This window comes from Etheostoma cragini, chromosome 14, assembly GCF_013103735.1.
Source record: "Etheostoma cragini isolate CJK2018 chromosome 14, CSU_Ecrag_1.0, whole genome shotgun sequence".
Classification (NCBI taxonomy): domain Eukaryota; kingdom Metazoa; phylum Chordata; class Actinopteri; order Perciformes; family Percidae; genus Etheostoma; species Etheostoma cragini.
In genome coordinates this window covers 4,178,144-4,203,022 of record NC_048420.1, presented here as the reverse complement: position 1 = coordinate 4,203,022, position 24,879 = coordinate 4,178,144, and the positions used below count along the sequence as shown (strand labels likewise).

Genomic DNA, 24,879 nt, shown 5'->3' with positions numbered 1-24,879 from the left:
TCATTCAACATTCATCTCATATCACCCTAAAACTAAAGTCATTATCTATGCATGTTCACAGGTAAAAGATTAATTTTAAGGTCTTTTTTTTGTCAGGCAGTTTAACTCAACAATTCAACTGATTCCATTTTATCTGTGGTCAACATTTTAAACATAGGCATTTTAAATGCATACAATTGACACAATTTGGGAAATCATTTCCATTTTAATTAAAATCGTTTTTACTTGATTTGGATAATGTCATACAAATGTTTTCAAGTAGAAGTTAACAATGTCAGTAGTCAACTTGAAGATTTCTGACAGGTGGAAGATACAGAGGAACAAAATACTCAATAGTACGACATCTTAAATTCAAAACAATGACATATGGATACTTGGCTTGAAAGGTTACATTCTTTTAACAAATCATTTAGAAAGATTTTGCATTGCTGATGTTTCCAAGATAAGCCAATGAATTAATCACCCAAGGTTTGAGCACACTAAGGTTAATCACATTTAAAATAAGTAAAAAAAAGAAAACAGGTTATTTAAAATGGTTTTCAACAAAAGGTTAAACACATCACCTGGATCATTGACCATTACAGACACAAGTGTTTTTTTACAGGCGATATTTAAAAATAATGTAATAAAAAAGCAGACGTAGAGCCAGACAGCAAGGTTTGTTAATGTCCATAAAGGTCCCTTCACAGTTATTCCAGATTTAAAAAGGGTTTTCAGGGACACGTTGAAGCAGAATTGGGTAGTGGCCGAAGCACATTCAAGGAAAACCTTGATGTCGCTGTTCCAAAGCTAAGAGTCCTGGACTGTCAGCACTCATCTAAATTACAAACCTCAATTTCTCAGCCCATGAATCTGGTGGAAAACTACACTGTGTGAGTTCAGCTGTACAGTTCTGCAGTGACTACATGCGTCTGATTCAGAGTCCTCCAGTGTCACTCCATATTGTCTGGGTCTGCCTGGGCCATGTAGGCATCTAGCTCGGCATCCAGGTGACCTTTGGTCTTTGACATGTAAGCGTCCAGCTGGTTGTCCAGTTGTTCACGGGTCACAGCTTGCCGGCCAACACCTCGGCCCCGCCCGCGGCCACGACCACCTCTTCCTGCAAAACCACCACGGCCACGCAGTCCACCACGGCCTGCCCACCAACACACACAGCAATAGTAACTAAAAACACTCAGAAGGGTAAACAATTCAACTAAATGTCTATTATGATAATTCAATTAGATAAAAGTACAATCCTTTTTCCTCACTTTAAAAAATAAAAAATATTGCATCTGACCTCTGGCTATTCCTCCTCGTACTGCTCCTCGGGACAGAGCTCCCCCTCTGCCAGCAGCTCCTCCACGGTGGCGGCCTCCTCTACGCATTGCCAGACGGCCAGCAGAGCCACGACCTCGCATGGTACCACCTGTAGAAGACACTCGCTTCCCTGTGCAAGACAAAGTAAAATCACTCAATGCACACCCGTGACAAACGGTAAAGACAATGAAAAATCTACAGACACGGAAGTGAAACCCTGCATTTGGAATCCGAGCCATAATCTTAGTTGAGATACCGTGTAGGGTTGTGGATACACACCTCTCAGGGACAGAGCTCCCCTCATTACTCCTCCTCTGGCTCGACCTCGAAGACCACCCCTGGTCATCCCTCGCATTCCTCCCCTGCCTCCAGCTACTCCACGCATCAGAGTCCCGACAGGCCGGCCCAGCCTGGCCTGGATGTTGCTCTTCCCCAGGCGCTGCTTCAGGCTCTAGCAAGTTATTCAAGGATGCAATTATGACTAACTGGTATCAGACAAACAAGGTTGTGGTTACGGGCACTCAATAAAAGCCAAGTCAACACAACAGTGGCCCTGAGTAAAAACAAAACGGTAAGATGCAGCTCTATAGATTGACTACTAAAACAGTCATACAAAGACAGAAATATGCATTCACACCATTCACCAGATTTATGAAGTTGCACAGACGTCTGACTCCATTTTATGAATCTCAATTGTGGAGCTGGGCACATATGCACAAGCCTCATTTCCACTACAACAGTTGGCCTCAAAAACCCTTAAATAATGATTGCATATAGATACTTGTGGCCTCTCCAACACTCAATAGAACCGTTAATGACAATAAACAGTGTTTACGGCTAGTGGGAAGTCTGTGCACATTCTTCCTCTATAAATAATAAAAACCATAAGGTTTTTGTAAAAAGAAAAAGCTACTCAGCCGGACGGTTCCATTTATTGCCACTACTAAAATATTAGGGCTATATATTAGGTTAGTTAAAAAAAATAATTGAAACTATGCAATTTGAAAGCTGAAATTAATACACATTTGTACTTCAAATGTGACTTTTATAAATACGTTGCCCAACGTCTTCTAATCTCCCTCTTCGAGCCTTGGCCTACTTACAGTGAAGAAAATAAGTATTTGAACACCTTGCTATTTTGAAAGTTCTCCCACTTAGAAATCATGGAGGGGTCTCACTCATGTCCACTGTGAGAGACATATTATTAAAAAATAATAATAATCCAGAAACCACAATATATGATTAAAACTATTTGTATGATACAGCTGCAAATAAGTATTTGAACACCTGTCTATCAGCTAGAATTCTGATCCTCAATGACCTGTTAGTCTGCCTTTAAAATGTCCACCTCCACTCCATTTTTTATCTTAAATTAGATACCTGTCCACCCCATACAACCAATCAGAATCCAACTACTAACATGGTCAAGACCAAAGAGCTGTCCAAAGACTCTTGAGACAAAATTGTACACCTCTACAAGGCTGGAAAGGGCTACGGGGAAATTGCCAAGCAGCTTGTCGAAAAAAGGTCCACTGTTGGAGCAATCATTAGAAAATGGAAGAAGCTAAACATGACTGTCAATCTCCCTCAGACTGGGGCTCCATGCAAGATCTCACCTCGTGGGGTCTCAATGATCCTGAGAAAGGTGAGAAATCAGCCCAGAACTACACGGGGGAAACTGGTCAATGACCTAAAAAAGATGGGACCACCGTTTCCAAGGTTACTGTTGGTAATACACTAAGACGTCATGGTTTGAAATTATGCATGGCACGGAAGGTTACCCTGCTTAAACAAGAACATGTCAAGGCCCGTCTTAAGTTTGCCAATGACCATTTGGATGATCCAGAAGAGTCATGGGAGAAAGTCATGTGGTCAGATGAGACCAAAATAGAAATTTTTGGTCATACTTCCACTAACCGTGTTTGGAGGAAGAAGAATGATGAGTTCCATCCAAGGAACACCATCCCTACTGTGAAGCATGGGGGTGGCAGCATCATGCTTCGGGGGTGTTTTCTGCACATGGGACAGGGCAACTGCACTGAATTAAGGAGAGGATGACCGGGGCCATGTACTGCGAGATTTTGGGGAACAACCTCCTTCCCCCAGATAGAGCATTAAAGATGGGTCGAGGCGAGGTCTTCCAACATGACAATGACTCGAAGCACAAAGCCAGGATAACCAAGGAGTGGCTCTGTAAGAAGCACATCAAGGTTCTGGCGTTGCCTAGCCAGTCTCCAGACCTAAACCCAATAGAGAATCTTTTGAGGGAGCTCAAACTCCGTGTTTCTCAGCAACAGCCCAGAAACCCGACTGATCTAGAGAAGATCTGTGTGGAGGAGTGGGCCAAAATCTCTTCTGCAGTGTGTGCAAACCTGGTGAAAAACTACAGGAAACGTTTGACATCTGGAACTACTGTACCAAATATTAACATGGATTTTCTCAGGTGTTCAAATACTTATTTGCCGCTGTATCACACAAAAATAGTTTTAAAAAAAATCGTAAATTTTTTCGATTATGTCTCTCACGTTGGACATTCACCTACGATGACAATTTCAGACCCCTCCATGATTTCTAAGTGGGAGAACTTGCAAAATAGCAGGGTGTTCAAATACTTATTTTCCTCAGTGTATGTCACGTCGTTAGAGGGAGTGAGAAATAAGGCATTGTAAGGTCTAAGTTAACATTACGTACCAAGTGACAGGATGAGGCTGGAATTTGGAAGGACGGGAAATAGTTGACTTTAATACTGACATTCACAGAGCCAAAGTGCATTAGTAACCACGTTCTTGTTTTCTAACTGCATTGCGAGATATAAGAGCTTAGCTGGGAGCTTTATGGAGAAAGCTAAAGTTTATGTTAGCTGCGCTACAGCTGTCAGAGTTAGCTTCGACTTCATCTGTTTGCTTCCATTAGCTTTATTGTCAGTAACGTAACAATCTGCAAGAAACGGGTTGTTTATAAAGTGGTGTGAAAAAGTGTTTGCCCCCTTCCTCATTTCCTGTTCCTTTGCATGTTTGTCACACTTAAGTGTTTCTGAACATCAAACCAATTTAAACAATAGTCAAGGACAACACAAGTAAACACAAAATGCAATTTGAAAATGAAGGTGTTTATTATTAAAAGGTGAAAAGAAATCCAAACCATCATGGCCCTGTGTGAAAAAGTGATTGCCCCCTAAACCTAATAACTGGTTGGGCCACCCTTAGCAGCAACAACTGCAACCAAGCATTTGCGATAACGTGCAATGAGACTTTTACAACGTGCTGGAGGAATATTGGGCCACTCATCTTTGCAGAATTGTCCTAATTCAGTTACATTAGAGGGTTTTCGAGCATGAACGGCCTTTTTAAGGTCATACCTCAACATCTCAATAGGATTCTGGTCAGGACTTTGGCTAGGCCACTCCAAAGTCTTCATTTTGTTTTTCTTCAGCCATTCGTGGTGGACTTGCTGGTGTGTTTAGGATCATTGTCCTGCTGCAGAACCCAAGTTTGTTTCAGCTTGAGTACACGAACAGATGGTCGGACATTCTCCTTCAGGATCTCTTGGTAGACAGCAGAATTCATAGTTCCTTTTATCACGGCAAGTCTTCCAGGTCCTGAAGCAGCAAAACAGCCCCAGACCATCACACTACCACCACCATATTTTACTGTTGGTATAATGTTCTTTTTATGAAATGCAGTGTTCCTTCTAAGCCAGATATACTTGGACACACACCTTCCAAAGAGTTCCACTTTTGTCTCATCGGTCCACAGAATGTTGTCCCAAAAGTCTTGGGGATCATCAAGATGTGTTGTGGAGAAATTGAGACGAGCTTTGATGTTCTTTTTGCTCAGAAGTGGTTTTCTCCTTGAACTCTGCCATGCAGGCCATTTTTGCCCAGTCTTTTCCTGATGGTGGAGGCATGAACGCTGACCTTAACTGAGGCAAGTGAAGTGACTCCTGGGAAGGTTCACCACTGTTCCATGTCTTCGCCATTTGTGGATAATGGCTCTCACTGTGGTTCGCTGGATTCCCAAAGCTTTGGAAATAGCTTTATAACCCTTTCCAGACTGATAGATCTCAATTACTTTCTTTCTCAATTGTTCCTGAATTTCTTTGGGTCTCGGCATGATGTGTAGCTTTTAAGGATCTTCTGGTGGACCTTACTGTGTCAAGCAGCTCCTATTTAAGTGATGCCTTGATGGTGAACAGGTGTGGCAATAATCAGGCCTGGGTGTGGCTAAAGAAATTGAACTCAGGTGTGGACAAATACAGTTATAGTATGTTTTAACAAGGGGGGCAATCACTTTTTCACACAGGGCCATGATGGTTTGGATTTTTTTTTCACCTTTAATATTAAACACCTTCATTTACAAATTGCTTTTTGTGTTTGCTTGTGTTGTCCTTGACTGCTGTTTAAATTGGTTTGATGTTCCGAAACACTTAAGTGTGACAAACATGCAAAGGAACAGGAAATGAGGAAGGGTGCAAACATGTTTTTCACACCACTGTAGTTTAGAAAAAAATGTTTTGACAATGCAATCTAACATCCACTACAATTTAGACAAAGTTTAATTACAGAGTTCTGTGGATTTGCATTTGTTGCTGTGCGCTTGTGGTAGAAAATGTATGTAAACCAAGTGGTGTGCAATGAGTAATGTAAGTCCCCTTCAAGGCCAGGCTAATGCTAGAAATCCCTCTAGTGGATAGAATATGTAACAACCACATGTTTATATGGGCATTGGCAATGCATTAGCCTGAGTAGTGTAGTACATATAATTTAATAAGCTGCATTTGACCATTTAATATTGTAATTGATGTTTAAAAAAATTGATCAAATTTGAATTGTATTATAGAGAAACAACAGCTCTAATACTCTTATACTCAGAGCATGAGTGTTCCTAACAGTTAATCACTTGTGTTAATTTAATTGAAAACATGTGTAGTTATATCCTACTGTTTGACACTGAGCTCTGTTTACTGTCTGTATGAATTAAATTGATTCCTGTCTTGTTGTGAGAATCACCCATCTGAATTACGTTACAGGGCTTGAAAAACTATGGAATAGCGTCCCCAGCCCCAACTCTACTACAGACCGTTGAAGAATCAGATTTTTCATTTGGTTGTGGGACGGTAAGCAAGTAACTGTAAAGCCTTGTAAGACAGTCCACAGGACAACGGAATGTTTTGAAAATGTTTTCCTTCGCTTTAAACCATCTTGCAAGTTATAACCCTGGGATAGATGCTAATATTTTAAGCACTGGCCCAGCCTAAGCCCCTACATTTGGTGGTCAAGTACATTTTTGGTGGTCCAAATTTAAAACCATACACAAATGGCAATTGAAAGAAACATAACAGCCTTCATTAACTGTGGCACTTCAATAAAAATGTAAACATGAACCCAATGGAAATATATATTCAAATTGAAAGTTTTGCAAATATTTAAAAAAATCTTAGCTCAATCTCTTGAAACAAACTGTTCAAAATAAAATGCAAAGACAGGCTTTTCTTCCCTGTTTGAAAATATACAGCTGCAAAATCCTATATTGAATAAAAACAGGCCAATCTCTGAGAATGCGCCAACATTAAACCATATTGATACAAAACAGAACTGTCCCATCCAATAAAGTTAAATGGGAGTAACGATTTACCGATACAAATTGGTATCTGGTTGTGTTATCATAAATGGGACAACATATATATACAGACCACTGGATTGGCTGAGATTTATCATGTTTGCCCAGTTCTTGCATTACAAATTGGTTGATTGACGCTTTGCTGTCAACCCAAAAAGGCTGCTGAGTGAACAATGCTGTTGAAAGAAACGGGGGCGTCTTTGTGTGATGCCCTTACCACTTGTGATTAAGGACTTTGAGTGTTATTTAATATGGACCTGATATGTTATTTGGTTATGAGTGGCTAGCAAATTAAGTTGAAGTTATACTATTATCATGTCCTAGCTTTTCTATTCCCTGGTCCCTTTTACAAAATATTACAGTATTTAATGGATTAGGCAATACTTTTATAGAATTTGCTTATTTTAATTTATAATTGGAAATGAATACAATTACATTAAAACATTAAGATGTATTGTCCCTGAACCATGTAGAAGTCTATGTACAGTGAAGGATAAAGTATTTGATCCCCTGCTGATTTTGTACACACTAAAAAAAAATGACTAGTCTTTAATTTTAATGGTAGATTTATTTGAACAGTGAGAGACAGAGTTAAAAAATAATCCAGAAATGCATGTCAAAATGTTTATAAATTGATTTGCATTTTAATGAGGGAAATATGTATTCAACCACTCTGCAAAACATAACTTTGTACTTAGTGGCAAAACCCTTCTTGGCGATCCCAGAGGTCAGACGTTTCTTGTAGTTGGCCACCAGGTTTGCACAAATCTCAGGAGGGATTTTGTCCAACTGCTCTTTCCAGATCTTCTCCAATTTATTAAGGTTTTGAGGCTGACGTTTGGCAACTTGAACCTTCAGCTCCCTCCACAGATTTTCTATGGGATTAAGCTCTGGAGACTGGCTAGGCCACTCACGGACCTTAATGTGCTTCTTTAGCCACTCCTTTGTTGCCTTGGCCGTGTGTTTTGGGTCATAGTCATGCTGGAATACCCATCCACGACCCATATTCAATGCCCTTGCTGAGGGAAGGAGGTTCTCAACCAAGATTTGACAGTACATGGCCCCGTCCATTGTCCCTTTGATGCGGTGAAGTTGTCCTGTCCCCTTAGCAGAAAACCACCCCCAAAGCATAATGTTTCCACCTCCATGTTTGACAGTGGGGATGGTGCTCTTGGGGTCATAAGCAGCAATCCTCCTCATCCTCCTCCTCCAAACATGGCAAGTTGAGTTGATGCCAAAGAGCTCCATTTTGGTCCTATCCGACCACAACACTTTCATCCATTTTTCCTCTGAATCATTCAGATGTTCATTGGCAAACTTGAGACGGGCACGTATATGTGCTTTCTTGAGCTGAGGAACCTCGCGCGCGCTGCAGGATTTCAGTCCTTCACGGCATAGTGAATTACAAATTGTATTCTTGGTGACTATGGTCCAAGCTGCCTTGAGATCATTGACAGGATCCTCCTGTGTAGTTCTGGTCTGATTCCTCACTGTTCTCATGATCATTGCAACTCCACGAGGTGAGCACGGAGCCCCAGGGCGAGGGAGATTGACAGTTCTTTTGTGTTTCTTCCACTTCCAAACGTTGTCACCTTCTCACCAAGCTGCTTGCCAAAGGTCTTGTCGCCCATTCTAGACTAGGTCTAAAATCTTGTCCCTGACATCCTTAGAGAGCGCTTTGGTCTTGGCCATGGTGAAGAGTTTGGAATGTGATTGATTGCTTCTGTGGACAGGTCTCTTTTAAACAGGTAACAAGCTGCAATTAGGTGTACTCTCTTTAAAAGTGTGCTCCTCATCTCGGCTTGTTACCTGTATAAAAGACACCTGGGAGCCAGGAATCTTTCTGATTGAGAGGGGGTCAAATACTTATTTCCCTCATTAAAATGCAAATCAATTTATAACATTTTTGAAATGTGTTTCTCTGGATTTACTTGTTGTTATTCTGTCTCTCACTGTTCAAATAAATCTAACATTAAAATTATAGACTGATCATTTGTTGTCAGTGGGCAAACGTACAAATTCAGCAGGGGATCAAATACTTTTTCCACCCTCACTGCATCTAGATACTTAATGGTATAGTCTTATAAAAAGGAGATTGACCGTTAAATTCCGACCAGTCTACATTTCTCGTGAATTCACGGCTGTGTATAAACTGGGGTGTTTAGCTACATCCCACCGAAGTACTAATGCTACCAATGCATTAGCTGAACTTTACAGAGCCTATAATGTGTACACCACTTGAGCCACAGGGAAATGTTGTTTTGTGTATACATTTGAAATGACAATAAAAACACACTCGACTGTCTCTCTGTAACCAATTTCACGGTCTATGTCCGTAACTGGTAGGCGTCGCCTTATAGGGAAGCAAAGCAAGTGCATTCTGGGAGTCTTCCTTCAACCACACTAGTGCAGTGCCTGTTGAAAATGTCCCTGTTTGAACTAGCTGATTGCTTGGCCTGTGGTATTGCCGCTTGTAGAATTCATCAAAACATAATTGCACACCAAAATTACTTACAGAAGGACCCCAAACCACTTATGCAACTCCACAGTATAGCCTACTACTGACTTACGGTGTAGGCTACTTCTACATCAGTGGAATAAATTGTACTATTCTATTTACCAGATAGAGAAGGGGGATTTAGAATTAAGGTATGATCGTTAACGAATTTAACACTTCAGCAGCGAACGTGTTAATTTCCAGTGGCTTGACGGTTAACGGTGATGTAAAGGATTTGAGTCGGGGGGGGTATTTTAGTGACGTAATGTTATTAGTGTTGTAAGTTAGCAGTAGACTTCAACTCGACCCAGGGTGAGTCTGATAAAAACTGGTGGTCTGCCCGGATGAACTCAGATGTTAAGTTTGAAACTGGTTTGTTTGAACACGAGAACACACACACACACACGCACGCACGCACGCACACGACCTAGAAGGCAACTTCTAAATAAAATTCACATTTCTACTACATAAATGACCTAATTACCTTTCCAGAAGTGAAATATCCCTTTAAGACACGTCATTGTAAATATCTCAAAATATTCATTCTTGCAGGTGGAAGTAGCTACAATTCACCAAGTACAACATCTACTTCCGATTAATTTGGTGTAAAATTTCAAATCAGGTTATGTAATTAAATTTAAACAAATTTCCATCACTAATCTTAGCATTACTTAGAAGACTTGTCTCACATATATTACAGACACTTCTCTTCTATAAACTTTTACATTAATATAGTATTGGTGCAGGTCAGTCTACAGTTTACACCATAGCTCTATATGATAAAAAGGTCCACTGACGTCTGAGCTTTGCCCTCACCTGCTTGTGACTTAGAGCAGCTTGCACTGAGGGACGGTTTTCCATCTGCTGGGCCAGCCGGCGATTTCGGGCACTGGCCAAATGCTGCTGTTGCATGGTGGCTCGAATGCTTACCGCAGGGGGCTGCTTGTTCTTCAGCATGTTAGTGAAGCTTTAGATGTGGGAGGGAAAAAGAGGGAAGTAAAAGAAGGGGACAGGGGATAAACAGAGGAGGAGGAAGCAGGGTTCCACATCAAGTAATTTCTCACATCATGGATGAAGCGCTCTTGCTATGCAAGACTTATGCTCAAGTCTTTTGGCACTCATTTTCTCTCTCAACCATATGACAATCCAGGAAGATTTATACTTGAATTCTGCATGTTTTCAAACAAGCAGAAACAGTAAGGCAAACTAAGATAAAAAAAAAAACTCAGTCTAAAGACAGACTGACTAGAAGCAGAGAGAAGGTGCCAGAAGAAGAGTGCAATTTGCCACTTACAGGCCTCCAGCTGACTGGCTGGGATGTCATCATGCTGCAGCAGCAGAGGCCCTGGACGTGAGGACTGCCAGGTCACCCAGCCACTTACAGCATGGACCGTGACTTGTGGGTAAACCACTGAGAGAAGGGAAGGAAAAAATGGGAGGGAAAGGGGAGCTCTTTGTCACGTCCAAGCAAGGACTGAGTACCTGGTCTTTTATAGAATACGAGTTGTGAGGAATAAGAATGACAGAATAGAAGATAGAGGTGCTTCACACAGGTTTGCCCAATCTTCCTGGTTAAGCCTTACTCTCCCCTTTATAGGTGTACACCTGATGGATCCTGTACTGTTTAAGTAACAGGGAGCAGGAGTGCCAGGGCATTTGTAGGCCAGTGGTCTGGTCCAGCAAAGGCTTACCAAGGCCTACCCAGTATGACCACTACCCTCTCCCCTTGTCAATATGTTTGCACTGCTCACACAAGATATGTGGCCCGGGCCAGCCCCTACTGAAGCATTTTACAATCACGTTTAAATGAGTAAGTGCATAAAGAAATGTTGACAAGACCAACAAAGTTGAGTGAGCAGTGCACACACTGGGGACAGTCAGAATAGCCTCCATGTCGGGTCCAGTCCCAAACTGTAGCCTTCCGTAGGGACCACTACTTCACAAGCAAAGGCTGACCCTTGCATCGGGTGTCTTAACTGCTGACAGGGTGCGTGGCGCCTCACCGCTCATTTAGGGACACTTTGGTGGTACTTTTCAGGACAACTTTTTGGGAGGAGGCTGTGCTCATTTTGATGGACTTCACTTGAAGGCTCCTGGAAACAGAGGGAAGAAAAAATAAAACAAGGTATAAGAAGTCAAATCTAAATATGGACAGCAGTAACATTGTATGAGCGAGAACATTTGATTTTATATTGCATTAAATGTATCACACATACACATTTATGGTTGCTATTACTTATTCTGAGCTTAACACTGATGTGCTAACAGGGTTCTGATAGCTTGTTCCATATTGCCCATCAGCACAACGCTAGTTGGCCGCGGCAAAACAAGGTAAAATGTAAGTTAATAGGGAACTGTTCAGCTTGTCTTCACCTTCCCAAAAGTGCTTGTTTTGCCACTGACAGGCTCACAATACTATAGGTGTTTCAAAACATTATGGAAAGGACCCCTTCAGAGATTTTAAAGACCTCTTTGAGACCATGATTATTTTGATAAAAAATTTTGATCACGATTATTTGTTGATTTTAACCAAAACAAATGTTATCTTCACATAGGCTATTTATAACTGCGAGAGGGAGTGTGATGGACGCTACTCAGATCGACGACTGCTTGTTATGAATGGGTCCAGCACGGTTCGAATGGCGGATACACACGTGTGTTTGAAATGTCTGTATCGTTACTGCGCTGCATTTTTCTTGCCTCTACTCGACCTATTCTACGTCCGTTTTCCATTGCAAAAATGAGTAACCTCTCAGCGTGGCTGGTCACCATAGCAACGCGTGATGATGTAATTTTCAACGCGACTCACAACAACACGTCGGCTACTCGCCACAGCCAGAAGAAAAGTTTTGCAACAAAAATCACCACTAAAAAAAACAGGAGTTTGGGAATACCGACGGAGTTCAGACGTCAACATGACCATTGTTCGCCGACACAAAAGGGTAAGTTAAGTTTCCTGTTAACGTTAGCTAATATTTGCATGTGTTAGGGACCCCGGTCATTATTAACTAACTCTATACGCTAGCGTTATATAAAGTACATGAACTTTAGCAACCATGATTACACACCAACATGTGTGCCGTTTGCGTTTCAGAGCATTCACGCCATGCAAAACCACTGCCACAGACCGTCTGGTGGGCGACGTCCGACCGGTGAAATCTCTGGTTGTGCTGGGCTTCGTATAATCTTTATGAGAGTCATGGAGAGACTTATGACAACGACTGGGATGCATCTGGGCCAGCAGACCCGGGGAGGACACTGTCACAGGGTGCAGATGAAGAAGACCGGGATGTCCGGGAGGGTATGATGCGCTACTTGAAAAGCTAAATAAAAACTTTTCTTTGATAACTTGTCTTGTTTTTTTAAAGTAACAGTGTGCAATATTGGAAACGACACAAAGCCCCTAACAGCCCTTAATATTGAACAGTTTAAAAGTGAGAATAGTGCAGAGAATAGATAATCTGTTGGTGTCGCTGTCTGGCTAGATTTATTTTATTAAATGTCCATTTGTTTCGGACACACTCAGCACTCTTGTTTGCTAACAACGCAGTGATCCGACCAACCAGCAGTCTGCAGGTTTCCACGTCACCTTTTGGGCTCGCCTCCGCTCGCTTGGAACCTCGACTGAGGTAGTACTAAAAAAAGTCCCTGGGACTTTTTTTTGTAATGGAAAACCAAAAAAGGCAAGTAGAGTCGAGGCGAGTAGATACCACGCAGTGGAAAACCGCCATAAGCTGCACGGGGTGCAGGGAACTACTTTGACTGGCTCATGAGCGGACAGTGGTTAAGGGAGTGGTAGATTGGCTTAGCAAAAAAACTGACGCTGAAATGACGCTTAAAAAATAAAAATAAAAATTGCTCAATCACGCAAATTTGTTTGTGGGAAGTCAAAATTGTGAACGTGATTGAAATTTGATTAATTGCGCAGCCCTAACTTCACCCAGAAACTGCTCTCAAGTTGTGATTGCTAAACCTACCTACTAGAGCAGAGATGCTTGGAAAAGATTACCTTAAACAGCTTTCCAAAGGTTCATTTTGTTGCTGTCAACTTCGAATGAAGGGTATTTTACAATGCTAAAATTACTGTTACATGTAAAAGTACTATTTACATGAAGTCTGGTGGGTTTAGCGCATGCAATCTTACCCTTTAACAGAAAAGTGGACCTCCTCAGAAATCCTTTCCATAACGAAAATTATTAACCTGAGCCTGTCAGTGGCAAAACAAGCACTTTTGTTTAGGTAAATACAAGCTGGACAGTAAGCAAAGCTTAAAAAATCCTTAAAAACTCCTTTCCAGTTTTTATAGGACATTCTTAATTGCCACTTGGTCTTTTAATCCATTATTACGTAAACCAACTCCTTCCAATCAACATAAATTATCATCAAACATGTAATGTGAACCTCCCCAAAAATGGTGGCCTCAGTGCAATAATCACTCGTAAGGCCACTGAGGAGGTCAGGTGAAATGTTCTGAACAGCTGCCCGTGTACCACTGAAAAACAAACACTGGCAGCACAAGATTCTGATGTGCCATGAAGTTACGAGAACATGCATGTTTGATTCCAACCTAATGAGCTCCTGTGTCCCTTGTGTGTATATCGTCCGCTAGATGAACTAGATTTAGCTCTCTGGTTGAAGTGAATGTCTCGATGCTCAATGATTGAATCATTCAGGTGTGGTATAACGCCAGCTGTACAGGAAAGTGCGACACTTTTATTTGGTAAAATAATTTTGAGTCAAGAATCCATAGTTCACATGTTCTTATCCATGATACCAAGGAATTGGCTTAACAAACAAAAAACAAATGAGCTGGGCGAACATTGCCTTTAAATAGGTCCTAAATTAGCAGCCCAATTTGTCAACTCTAAACGCAAATATTTGTTTTAAGTAGGGTAATTACAGTAGGTTAATTACATTTCAGGTACATAAAATACTAATGTTCCCATTTTTACTTACAATGAATGTTGTGTCGGTCGAGAAAAGCCTTTCGGGTTAGCCTTAGCTAGTAGTCAGCAAACGTTAGCTGGTACCGGTGGGACACGGTGTGGCCGTGTGGAGTCTCCTTGTATTCTTTTGTTTAAATATAACCTGTAACACGAAACCTTCCTCACTAAGCGCCGTAACAAATGAGCTAACTAGTTGGGTTCGGGTCTTTCTCAGTATAACTATAAAATGTTGGCGATAAGATTTTGCTGCGCCTCCCTAAAATGGTGCTGCTAGCTAAACTGGCCGTCCACTGTAGCTAAGAAAATGGAGAGATTCTTATGACGGCCTCCAACGTCAGGAGGACGTAGCTTCCTGTCTGGCCGTTTTGGTTAGCTATTTCTTTAACTGTCTATTGTTGATGCTTTCCTAAAATGGCGGCGGCTTTAGTAGCAACTTCTTCAGGCAAAGATGCTTTAGCCGAAGGGTTGCTCGACCTCCTAAGACCAGCTATTCAGCAGCTCGATTTGCATGTACACTCAGTCAGGTAAATGCGGTTTCTTATTGAATGTGTTATTTAATTTTCGCCTACATCACACACCCTGCTGTCATCCGTGTTATAACCCCTTGGCAAACCTTTAACGTTAACTGTCTCGTGACTTTACAGAAAATGTCGACCCTGTGGTGTTTAACTACTATTTTATAAGTCCCAATTTAATACTTTTTTAATACATATTCGTGCACAAGCCTTTATTGTTTGAGTACTGATAATGTCACATTACGTGTTCAACTTGTGTTTCATGTGGGTTATCTTTGGTACTTGATAAATGTTTGTGCCCATATAATGAATAAACCTGCTCACAACTGCACTTGAACCGAAATATCGAGGTTTGTATCATCTGCTCTTCCTCTGGATTAATGGGATTCTTTTTTCTTTGCAGAGAAAGCCAGGTAGAATTGAGAGAACATATAGACAATCTGGCCACAGGTAATTCATTTTATGTAGGCCTATATTGTATTTGTCTGTTAAATCCCTGACTCAGGTATAATGTGAATTCTTAATTAAAATGCCTATATAAAACATAACAAAAGTATAAAGTGCACTAAATAACTTGTGTTCACTAACCATTGGTGTGGTCTTGTGTGTCTTTGATGTGCATTATTTGAAGAATTATGCCGGATAAATGAACATCAGAAGGTGGCGCTAGACCTGGACCCTTATGTAAAGAAGCTGCTGAATGCCAGGCGAAGAGTAGTGCTAGTAAACAACATACTGCAGAATGCCCAGGTCAGTTAAGCTTTGCTGTGGAACTTTATAAAGTGACACAAATCAGTATGTTCAATAGTAATGTGAAAGTTTTCTCTAGTAATGATAAAAACTACAGCTAATACTTGTAGCAGTGTTAGTTATAGTAGTACAATTGCTGTTTACTGGTACTCCTTTAGCAACTTTTGCTATTATTACCAATATCGTCTTGCATTGCCAGACCTTCCTCCACAGTGCCGCACAGGACGGTCTGTCTGCTATACACAGCATTCGGAAATGGGAGAAAAACTTGCTATGGTTTATTGGCATTTCATTTTTAAACCAATCACAATCGTCTGGGCGGCACTAAGAACGGTGCCTCTGCAAAATAGTCGCTTAATGGAACTTAAGTGTATGTTTAAAAGTAGTTTTAGTCGTTCAACAGAAAACTCAGATTGGACAGATAGTCTAGCTAGCTGTCTAGATTTACCCTGCAGAGATCTGAGGAGAAGCTAACCATAGCCCTCAGAAATCCACCGGAGGTTAGAACACCAACACAAAGAAAGGGACATCCGGCCTAAAAGAGTGACATCTGGTGACATTTCCGGCGGTACCAGAACAGCCCTGGAAGTGAAACTTTGATGATATAGACTATTAACAATTCAATTTAATTTATAGTGTCAAATCACAACAGGAGTTATCTTAGGACACTTTACCGATAGAGTAGGTCTAGACCACACTAGGATTTACAAAGCCCCAACAATTTCCCATGAGCAAGCATTTGGTGCGACAGGGCCGACGAAAGACTTGCTTTTAGGGAGAAACCTTGGACAGACCTTAGCTCTTGGTGGGCAGTCATCTGGGACACAGAGACACTGATACAGATATACAGGCCATGATAGGATTCATAACAATTATAACAGATGGTATGATGAGCTGTGGCACTTATAGTCACAAAAGATAATCAAACTATGACTACAAATAATTGTAGTTGTAGCAGGACCACAGCAGCGGCTGCCAGTGTGATGTCTAGGTTTTAAGCAGGACCACAGCAGCAGTTGCCAAAAACTAACCACCTGAACCACCAAATCTGCCGGGCAAGAAAGCATGTGGACTCCGGGAGAAAAAGTTCCCCATAGCTACGTTAGGAAAATGCATTGAAGGGACATGAATGCACACAGAGAGAGAGAGAGGGGATTTTAGTGTGTAATAGGAAGTCCCCCGGCAGTCTTAGACTATAACCGCATAATTAAGAGCTGGTCCGAGGCAAACCTGGTCTAGCCCTAATTATAAGCTTCAGCTAAGTGGAGAGTTTTAGCTTACTCTTAAATGTGGGGACCGTGTATAACTGCTATTGACATTACTACTACCACTGATGTTTCTACTACAAATACTTCTAGTACTATATTACCATAAATACCCATAAAACCACTATACTGCTACAACTATTGCTATAACTAGTAGTATCGCATCTGCAATTAACAACCAAGTTTAAAAATGGAAACAGGTAAACAAAAAGTAACACAATGTAAAAAAAAAAATAGCCTCATGACCTAAATATTCTATCCCCAGGAACGTCTGAGGCGACTCAACCACAATGTGGCCAAAGAGACGGCACGAAGAAAGACCATGCTGGAGGCTTCAGGAGTGTTCACATCCCGCTCCCCCAGTAAACCCTGAGCCTCCTCCTCCGTCAATTGTCCTGCACTGCGTTGTCTGATGTTGCCATAATAAAAATTTGGGTTGCTATATGTTTACTGTTAGACAGTTGCAAAATGTTGTTTACAAATGTGATTTGAATAGCTCTCTACGAATTGAAAGGTTAAGGCTCTGTTAGTCAGTCAGCATCCGACGGGTTAAACTCAGCTGGCACTGGCAGGGGTTTAGAACACCTGATTGCAGTGTCAAGATGAACACACCAACCATGGCAACATCATGTAGCACACTCATGGATGTATTATGATAGCCATAATGCATACATGAGGGCATATGAATAGGCATGTGTGATGGCTAACCAACATGCGCTGGTGCAACGGGATTGTTATTTAATTGGCATTGCTGCCTATTGGGAACTGCAGTGACAGTTAACACAAACTCAAAGTGTTTTTCCCAATCTGAAAACCTTTTCTTGACAGAACACGTCTGCTTGCACTTGTGATAGTATTATTAAGTAATATTGTAAATATTTCAGTCAAGTGTAAATGTTGTTGTAGCACATTTGCTCCTGTGTTTCCTTTCAATCTACAGCAGTGTCACTATTCTGTTTTTTTGTGACTTGTACATTACTAGCAAACTGAGCACTCGTCCTTCAGTCACCATGCTTTTACATTATTTAACAAGTGGTTGGTATGTTTGTCAGATAATCAGTAAGCCTGTTTCTGGTATCAGAAATAAATTGAATAAGTGACACATTTAATTGTAATAAAACAGTTCTTTAAGTTTGACACTTAGGCCTTCAAAAGCACATATATAGTGACATATATGAAATGTTGGACATTAAAAAAATTAGGTGTGTCCATTATATACTATAATATTTTACTGTTTTTGTAAACAGTAAAATCTTGTTAATCAGTTTCTGGACCTTTGTTGAATACGAATTAAACAGACTTATAAGTTTGTAAGTTGCTCCAAATGCAACAAAGGAAATCAGAAACCAGTCAGGAGAACAGTGTTTTCATTTAGATTTGGAAATTGCTTAGGTTATGGCCCAATCATCAGGTTCTATCTGTTTGCAGCATCTTAGCTAATCGAGGTTGTACCAGTAGACTGCTACCTAAGGATCTAAGGAAACAGAAGTGTATAATGGCCTGCTAGACATAAAGCAATGTTTGGGTGTGGATAATATTAAGACTAATAGTTATTGTGTTTGAGATGATAAAATGCTGATTTAGTTATTGCCCTAATGTCATTGCTGAAGCTCAGATCGGCTGAACATATGAAAGGGGAGAATGACAAGCAGCAAAGGGCCACAGGTAGAAGTTGAACATGGGCCCGCTGCATCGAGGAGCAAACCTCTATAAATGGATGCCTGCTTTACCAACTGAGCTATCCTGGCACCCAGCTTTTTGTTTTCATAACCCTGAAATTGACCTGAGCAATAGTTTTCATTCTTTCCTCCTTGTTTAGAAAATGTAATTTGAATTAAGGTAGTTACTTGCTAAAGCAATCATATAGTGAGCCTAAAGGCCGGTTTATGGTTGTGCCTAAACTCCACGGCGTAGCTACGCCGTAGCTCCTACTACGTCTTGACCTTTTCAGAGTTCTGCATCAGGGTTGAACGTGTTTCTTTGCATTGCAGCACATTTCAAGTGAGAGAATGACAGCAATTGTCTTCGGAGCAAGTAGTGACTCTAGAGAGTGTCTCCCCAGTTCTTTCGGACCTAGGTGGGAAATCTGTAGCAGGAAAAGTTAACACTCCTTGATTGTATTTTATGTCAAGGAGAAACAGGAAATGAGAAATGGGAAATGCAACGCTACCAAGCTACTGCCAAGTGACATGCATTGCCGCAATGTGTAGTTACATTTTTTTAGTGTGGTTTGGCGTAGACGCAGAGGGGACTGGGGTGGTACGCCGTTGATTCTACGCAGAACCACAAAACGGCCTTGTAGAACAATGTTTAAGTTAAACCGGATCTGCAGCAGGTTTAAGTTAAACCTTGGTTAAACTAGATCTGCATCAAGTTAAGTTAAACCCGGGCCCGAAGAAAGTGCACTCAGCCTTGCAGCCAATCTTTCCAGTGGCCATTGCAGGATTCCATAGTTCACCATTGTAAAAGAAATGTCTGTAAAACTAATGCCCGGACACCTCAAACTGCAAACAAGGTCAGAATTTTTTTAATATGAACTTTATGCTTGTAAAACTTGCTTAAAGGTAAGAAAAGCAATTTATAAACGTGACGTCACCACAATGTATACGGGCCGAGCAAGAACTTGTGAGTGGGCCCAGTGGGAGAAACGCTACTGCACATAGTCAGTGGGCCACATCACCAAAGCTTAGAAACCGTTTAGGTGAATGCGCCAGGTGAGTGATTCCGTTGAACCAAATAGGCGCCATTTTGTGATCCAGTTTTCAGGAATTATTATACATCAATAGTTAAACCTTAGTTAAACCATATCTAGGGAAGGTTGATGTTAATTTAAGTTAAACCAGGTCAGTGGTGTGTGGCCAGGATTGCTCAGTTGGTAGCGTGTATGCAAATAAATAGAGGATGACTCCTCGATGCAGCAGGCGTGGGTTTGACTTTGACTTTGACCTGCTGCCCTTTGCTGCGTGTCATTTCCCCTCTCTGCCCTTTCATGTCTTCATCTGTCCCATGAAAATAAAGGCCTAAAAATGCCCCCAAAAGCACTAAAAAACAGGTCAGTGGCAGGTTTAAGTTGTACCGGGTCAGCGGCAGTTATTTTTCTCCAAATATATTTAATGAAGGAATCGTTTAAATGGGTAAACCCACAAAAGTCTTCCCTCTGGGTTTTCATACTCAAGTGCAAGGAGTGTTGCCCTGGCAGTTACTTGACTCCTACACCTCTGACCATTTGACCAACAGAGGAAAGCGGCAGGTTTAAGTTAAACTGGTTAACCGGGTCTGCATCAGGTTTAAGATAAACCTCGGTCAAATCAGGTCTATGGCAGGATTAAGTTAAACCTTGCTTAAATTGGGTCTGCCGCTGGTTTAAGTTAAACCTTGGAAATGCTGGATCTGCAGCAGGATTATGGTAAATCTAAACCGGATCTGATGGCTTTTATTTTCCCTTTTGTTAAAAGGTACATTCCTCAGGGTTTCAGAGGGCCTCTGCATTCTCTGTAAAGCTCTGCTGACATATGCTGACATAAATGTATCATAGTTAGAACATAGTTAGAAATTAGAACAAATCCTAATTAATAATATAAAATTGGTTCGATATTAGATGATGAAAATGAAACATTACATGATTACGCACCATGATAATAATGCCTACATATTGCTTGTGCTTTTCAGTTGATATGCATTGCTGTTTCTAAATAATGTAATTTTCTAAATTTTTTGAGTTGTATAGCTGTTTCTTACATAATCATTTGTCAACCTGCTGATGAAGGCAAACTGTAATATTTATTGCACCCCTAACATGAAGGTGTTGAACAAAATTGTAAACATATGGATGAATTACTTGTTCAGCACCCACGCTTTCCAGTTAGTATCAGAGGAAAGGCCATAGGACCAGTCAAATAGAAAGTGAGCATAAATGTGCTGCAAATTTAATAGCAATCTGGCCAGTCATGCTTAATTTTATGGTTGTAGACCATGCCTATACCTACAAATTGAAAGGTCTCTTGGCATTCAAAGTTCACTTTATGAGGTTTTTAACATTAATATGAGTTCCCCAGCCTGCCTATGGTCCCCCAGTGGCAAGAAATAGCAATAGGTGTAAACAAGCAAAGTGTCAGCTACAGACACAGAAATGGCACATACAAAGAAAGCTTATTGTGGGACTAGCTTTGGTGGCTGTAATTCTGCACCACGGCTGAATTTTGGGAAAGAGACTTCAGATACAGTATTAGGGGACCACTAAGGTCTATATACAAAAGACTTCAGATACAGTATTAAGGGACCACTAAGGTCTATATAAAAGAGACTTCAGATACAGTATTAGAGGACCACTTAGGTCTATATAAAAGCATCCAAAGAGCACTATGTCATGGGACCTTTAAATAATTCCAGGCATATTTGAGGTAAAACAGACAATTATTCAACAGTTATTTTAAGTCTGGTAAGTTGTGTTGAGTTTAGCACTTGTTAAATGTTCAAAGTTTACTTAAAGTGCTCATATTATGTTTTTAGGCTTGTACCCTTTCCTTTACAGTGTTATATATCTTTTTTGTGCATGTTAGGTTTACAAAGTGAAAAAGCCCAAAGTCCCCCCCCATCTCCAACAGAAAACACTATTAACAAACTGCTCCAAACAGCTCTATTGTAGTCCAGCCTTTACTTCTGTGACGAACAGGCGTAACACACGTTATAATGCTTGCCTAGCTACTAGAGTGGCACACCCTCATACTCTGCTTCTGGCTGGCTAGTAGTCCTTACCTAAGTAGCCTACTGCATATGTGCGACTCCCAACAAAGATGGAACAATTCAGAAGTCAGATGTCTCACTCTCTAGCTAAGACAGAGAGCTCAACACAGAGAGGGAAAAGAGGAGCTGCAGCAATGTGAAGTACAACAAAAACACAGTGTTTTTTAGGAGTTAAACCATGTAAACCTGCTACAACCTCTAAATAAAGTAAACCTGAAAATGTATATTATACCTTGTCTGCAAAGTTTTGACTCTTTGAAAACAATTAGTCTGTAAAATAACCTGGTCCAACATGTTAGTCAGTTGCAGTAGAGGAATGGAATCACTGCCTGGGGACCGTAAGCACATACTATACTTTATCACAGTCTGGCTGACTGGGACACCACATGGCTTTATTTGACGTAGTTTGAGAGATTTGTAAACTATTTTTAGACTATTGATTTTTTTTAACCAAAAATAGTAAAATAATGATGAAGTTATGCAATTGAACTAATGCATTTCTTTTCTTAACACTTGAATTGAAAAGGAGGGGTCACAGCCAAGTAAAGGTTGAGAAATTGCGTAGGGCTACTAGTGGGGAAAATACTGAAGTCTTCTTAAGCACATTAAAGAGTGGAGTATTGCTCAAATAGCAGTTGCCGTCCGTGTGTGTGTGTGTGTGTGTGTGTGTGTGTGTGTGTGTGTGTGTGCTTGCGCGCGCGTGTGTTTGTGTGTGTGTGTGTGTGTGTGTGTGTGTGTTGGGGGGGGGGGGTAATCTCAGCGGCGCCACCTTAAAAAAACAGTCTCGCGGACCTGTCAATCTGACGAACCAGACAGACCCTGGCTCGCGGCCCCGCTGTGAGAACTGCTACGTAATTGGCCGAAAGCAGTAGTCCCTGTGAGACCTTGCCGCCTATTGGCTGCAGCATGTCGAGACACTGACGCGCACGACGTCTCCCCTGTATTGTTATTGTGGCGTGCGCGGGTGAACAGACAGGATGCACGAGGAGACAGTAGGGCTGATAAAAGGATAAAACAACCGAGAAACAACAAGCTAGCGCAGCAAAACGTATGAGAAAAAAACACTTGCTCGTTACATTACAGGAATTTGCATCAAACATTAGCCCTGTAAACGCAGAGCAATACATAGGTAGCCTAATACAAAAGAGTATTAATACAGATAGCCGCTCTAGTCAACACATACAATACGAACAGCTATCTGAGTACAGCGATCTTTCTGTCCAACTTCTTCTCTTCACTCTGGCTGATGTGTAAGTACAAACTATTTATCTCCTTCTTTGCTTTCTCATGCTCTCGCCAACCAGGATAACCGAAATGTGAGGGGGAAGTCAGTCACATTAGCTTGCTAAATTGTTGCTTACTGTAACCTGCCTCAAATGCTGTTCTGCTGTTTCAGTCTTCATACGATAACCTTACCGCTTATACTGGCCGACATTGTACTGTAGCCTATTGTGCTTTTTCAATAGCCTACCTTATTTCATTCTATTCGTTAAACTTTAGGCAGTCAGATAAATTAGTCCTATACATAGAATGTGTGTCTTATATGTATTTATTTATTAAATTGTCTGGGTCTTGAACATGTTGAGATCAAGGGGTTAGGGATGTGCGATAAGCCTGTTAACCAGTCTGCAATGTCAGTGAACTGCTGTGAATGGCCTGGGCACTGCTAACGGTGCGTTATGCACATAGGGCTCGGTTCTTCTGACGGATCACATTGTGGCAAGTTTTAATTTTAATTGTGGGGCCCTCTAGGTAGGCTACCAGATTGGTTTTAGACGTTCGGACAGTATTGTATACAGTAGCCTATGTTTAGTAAGATACATGGACGGGAGGTGTGTGAATGTAGCAACAGTTACCTGTGACTGTCAGCATATAGTCTTGTTATGCTGTAAGAGATATAAAGCTTTATTAGCCATGTTGCAGGACATTCTTACCATTAAAGGTCCCATTACATGGTGCTCTTTGGATGCTTTTATATGGACTTTAGTGGTCCCCTAATACTGTATCTGAAGTCTCTTTTATATAGACCTTAGTAGTCCCCAATACCATATCGGAAGTCTCTTTCTCAAAATTCCGCCTTGGTGCAGAATAACAGCCACTAAAGCCAGTCCCACAATGATACTTCCTTAGTATGTGCCATTTCTGAGATTCCTTATGACCTCATAAAGGGCAAGATTCTAGATGGGGCCATCTGAGCTATCATTTTCTCAAAGGCAGAGCAGGATACCCAGGGCTCGGTTTACACCTATTACCATTTATAGCCACTGGGGGACCATAGACAGGTGGTGGGAACGCATATTAATGTTAAAAAACCTCATCAAGTGAAGTTGTCATGCCATGGGACCTTTAGGTGATCTCCCTGTGCAGTATATTTGGTTGTAAATGTTAATACAGTGTCAGTTTTAAGACAACAGCAATGTTCAAATGAGATGCATTAATGTTACAAGTTTGTTAGGTTGTAATCTCCAAAGTTATTTGTTTAAGTACATTAATTCACATACTGTACTCTACAGTTATGAAGCACTCAACTATTTTAATTTTATGCTGCATTATACTTATGCTACATTTCAGATGTAATACGGAAAGTTTCATTTAGTCGCCTGTCATTGGCGTCATAAAACCTTTGACCCCTCTGGTTCCTCTAATTTACGTAAAATACTCAGTAACCATAATACTTTCTTAGCTTGCTTTTTGCCACACAGCATAATTTTGTCATTGATTACATGCCACTTACAACACAGTAAATGTGGTGGGTGGATGTAGCTAGTAGTCGTGAGCAAGTGGAAAAACACTCAAGTTGAGTCTGAGATGACATTGATAAGATGGGATATTTATTGTTAACCCCAAGTAAGGCCGACGAGGCAAAATAGTGATACAGAAATTAACTGAATCAAGGCAAGCAAAACAAAACACTTTCACAAAATAAAATAAATTGACGTGAGAGACAAAAAGATTACATTATAAAAAACTCACTGTTTCCTATTGATTTAAAGACAAGTCATTACTGGGGGCATCCAAGGGACTTACGCTCTACTCCCTCAGGTTTCCCATTGATTGTAGCCTATATGTATTAATAATAATTTAATAATAATGATCTATAGGGTTTCCTCATGCTCTCTCTTTCACAAGCAAATGCAACTGCCAGACTACACTCACCGGCCACTTTATTTTATTAGGTACACCTGTCCAACTGCTCGTTAACACTTAATTTCTAAGCAGCCAATCACATGGCGGCAACTCAGTGCA

At 41.0% G+C, this 24,879-nt stretch overlaps 3 protein-coding genes and 1 long non-coding RNA gene across 12 annotated transcripts in view; 2 read left to right on the top strand and 2 right to left on the bottom strand.

The window, feature by feature from the left end:
- Positions 1 to 185: 185 nt before the first annotated feature.
- chtopa (chromatin target of PRMT1a) lies at positions 186 to 14,598 on the bottom strand. Of its 3 annotated transcripts, none has more exons than XM_034891438.1 (6): positions 14,371 to 14,598; positions 11,418 to 11,507; positions 10,231 to 10,381; positions 1,579 to 1,750; positions 1,280 to 1,429; positions 186 to 1,135 (listed from the first exon to the last, which is right to left on the bottom strand). In XM_034891438.1, exons 2-6 carry the CDS (start codon positions 11,480 to 11,482, stop codon positions 933 to 935), a joined length of 741 nt encoding a protein of 246 aa, XP_034747329.1. In that variant the 5' UTR covers positions 11,483 to 11,507; positions 14,371 to 14,598; the 3' UTR covers positions 186 to 932. The 3 variants fall into 3 exon arrangements, with proteins under 3 accessions (XP_034747329.1, XP_034747330.1, XP_034747331.1); XM_034891439.1 differs by having other exon boundaries at positions 10,642 to 11,507; positions 14,371 to 14,535; XM_034891440.1 differs by having other exon boundaries at positions 11,106 to 11,507; positions 14,371 to 14,535.
- Positions 14,599 to 14,677: 79 nt separating this feature from the next.
- snapin (SNAP associated protein) lies at positions 14,678 to 17,363 on the top strand. The gene is made up of 4 exons (XM_034891444.1): positions 14,678 to 14,884; positions 15,279 to 15,325; positions 15,507 to 15,625; positions 17,156 to 17,363. The coding sequence occupies exons 1-4, from the start codon at positions 14,772 to 14,774 to the stop codon at positions 17,261 to 17,263; spliced, it is 387 nt and encodes a 128-aa protein (XP_034747335.1). The 5' UTR covers positions 14,678 to 14,771; the 3' UTR covers positions 17,264 to 17,363.
- Positions 17,034 to 24,879, bottom strand: part of LOC117956409 — a 27,247-nt gene continuing 19,401 nt past the window's right edge. Inside the window, exon 3 of the long non-coding RNA XR_004659255.1 lies at positions 17,034 to 17,290. This is a non-coding gene — a long non-coding RNA (uncharacterized LOC117956409). The remainder of the gene's footprint in view (positions 17,291 to 24,879) is intronic.
- The window catches only part of si:dkey-222b8.1 (uncharacterized protein LOC560317 homolog), a 34,886-nt gene continuing 32,360 nt past the window's right edge, over positions 22,354 to 24,879 (top strand). For 3 of the 7 annotated variants that reach the window (XM_034891421.1, XM_034891425.1, XM_034891423.1), the window contains exon 1: positions 22,355 to 22,883. In XM_034891421.1, the coding sequence (XP_034747312.1) occupies positions 22,684 to 22,883 (200 nt within the window). In that variant the 5' untranslated portion in view covers positions 22,355 to 22,683. Of the gene's footprint in view, positions 22,884 to 24,879 lie in introns of all 7 variants that reach the window. The other 4 variants (XM_034891420.1, XM_034891419.1, XM_034891424.1 and 1 more) reach the window with 2 other exon arrangements.

Excerpts from the sequence above, each read along its gene's own strand:
- chtopa (XM_034891438.1), bottom strand. The coding sequence starts at position 11,482 with ATGAGCACAGCCTCCTCCCAAAAAGTTGTCCTGAAAAGTACCACCAAA. Across the intron at positions 10,382-11,417 it reads AAAGTGTCCCTAAATGAGCG|CTTCACTAACATGCTGAAGA; the intron begins GTGAGGCGCCAC and ends CCACATCTAAAG. Across the intron at positions 1,136-1,279 it reads ACGAGGAGGAATAGCCAGAG|GCCGTGGTGGACTGCGTGGC; the intron begins GTCAGATGCAAT and ends GTTGGTGGGCAG.
- snapin (XM_034891444.1), top strand. The coding sequence starts at position 14,772 with ATGGCGGCGGCTTTAGTAGCAACTTCTTCAGGCAAAGATGCTTTAGCC. Across the intron at positions 14,885-15,278 it reads TTGCATGTACACTCAGTCAG|AGAAAGCCAGGTAGAATTGA; the intron begins GTAAATGCGGTT and ends TTTTCTTTGCAG. Across the intron at positions 15,326-15,506 it reads TATAGACAATCTGGCCACAG|AATTATGCCGGATAAATGAA; the intron begins GTAATTCATTTT and ends CATTATTTGAAG.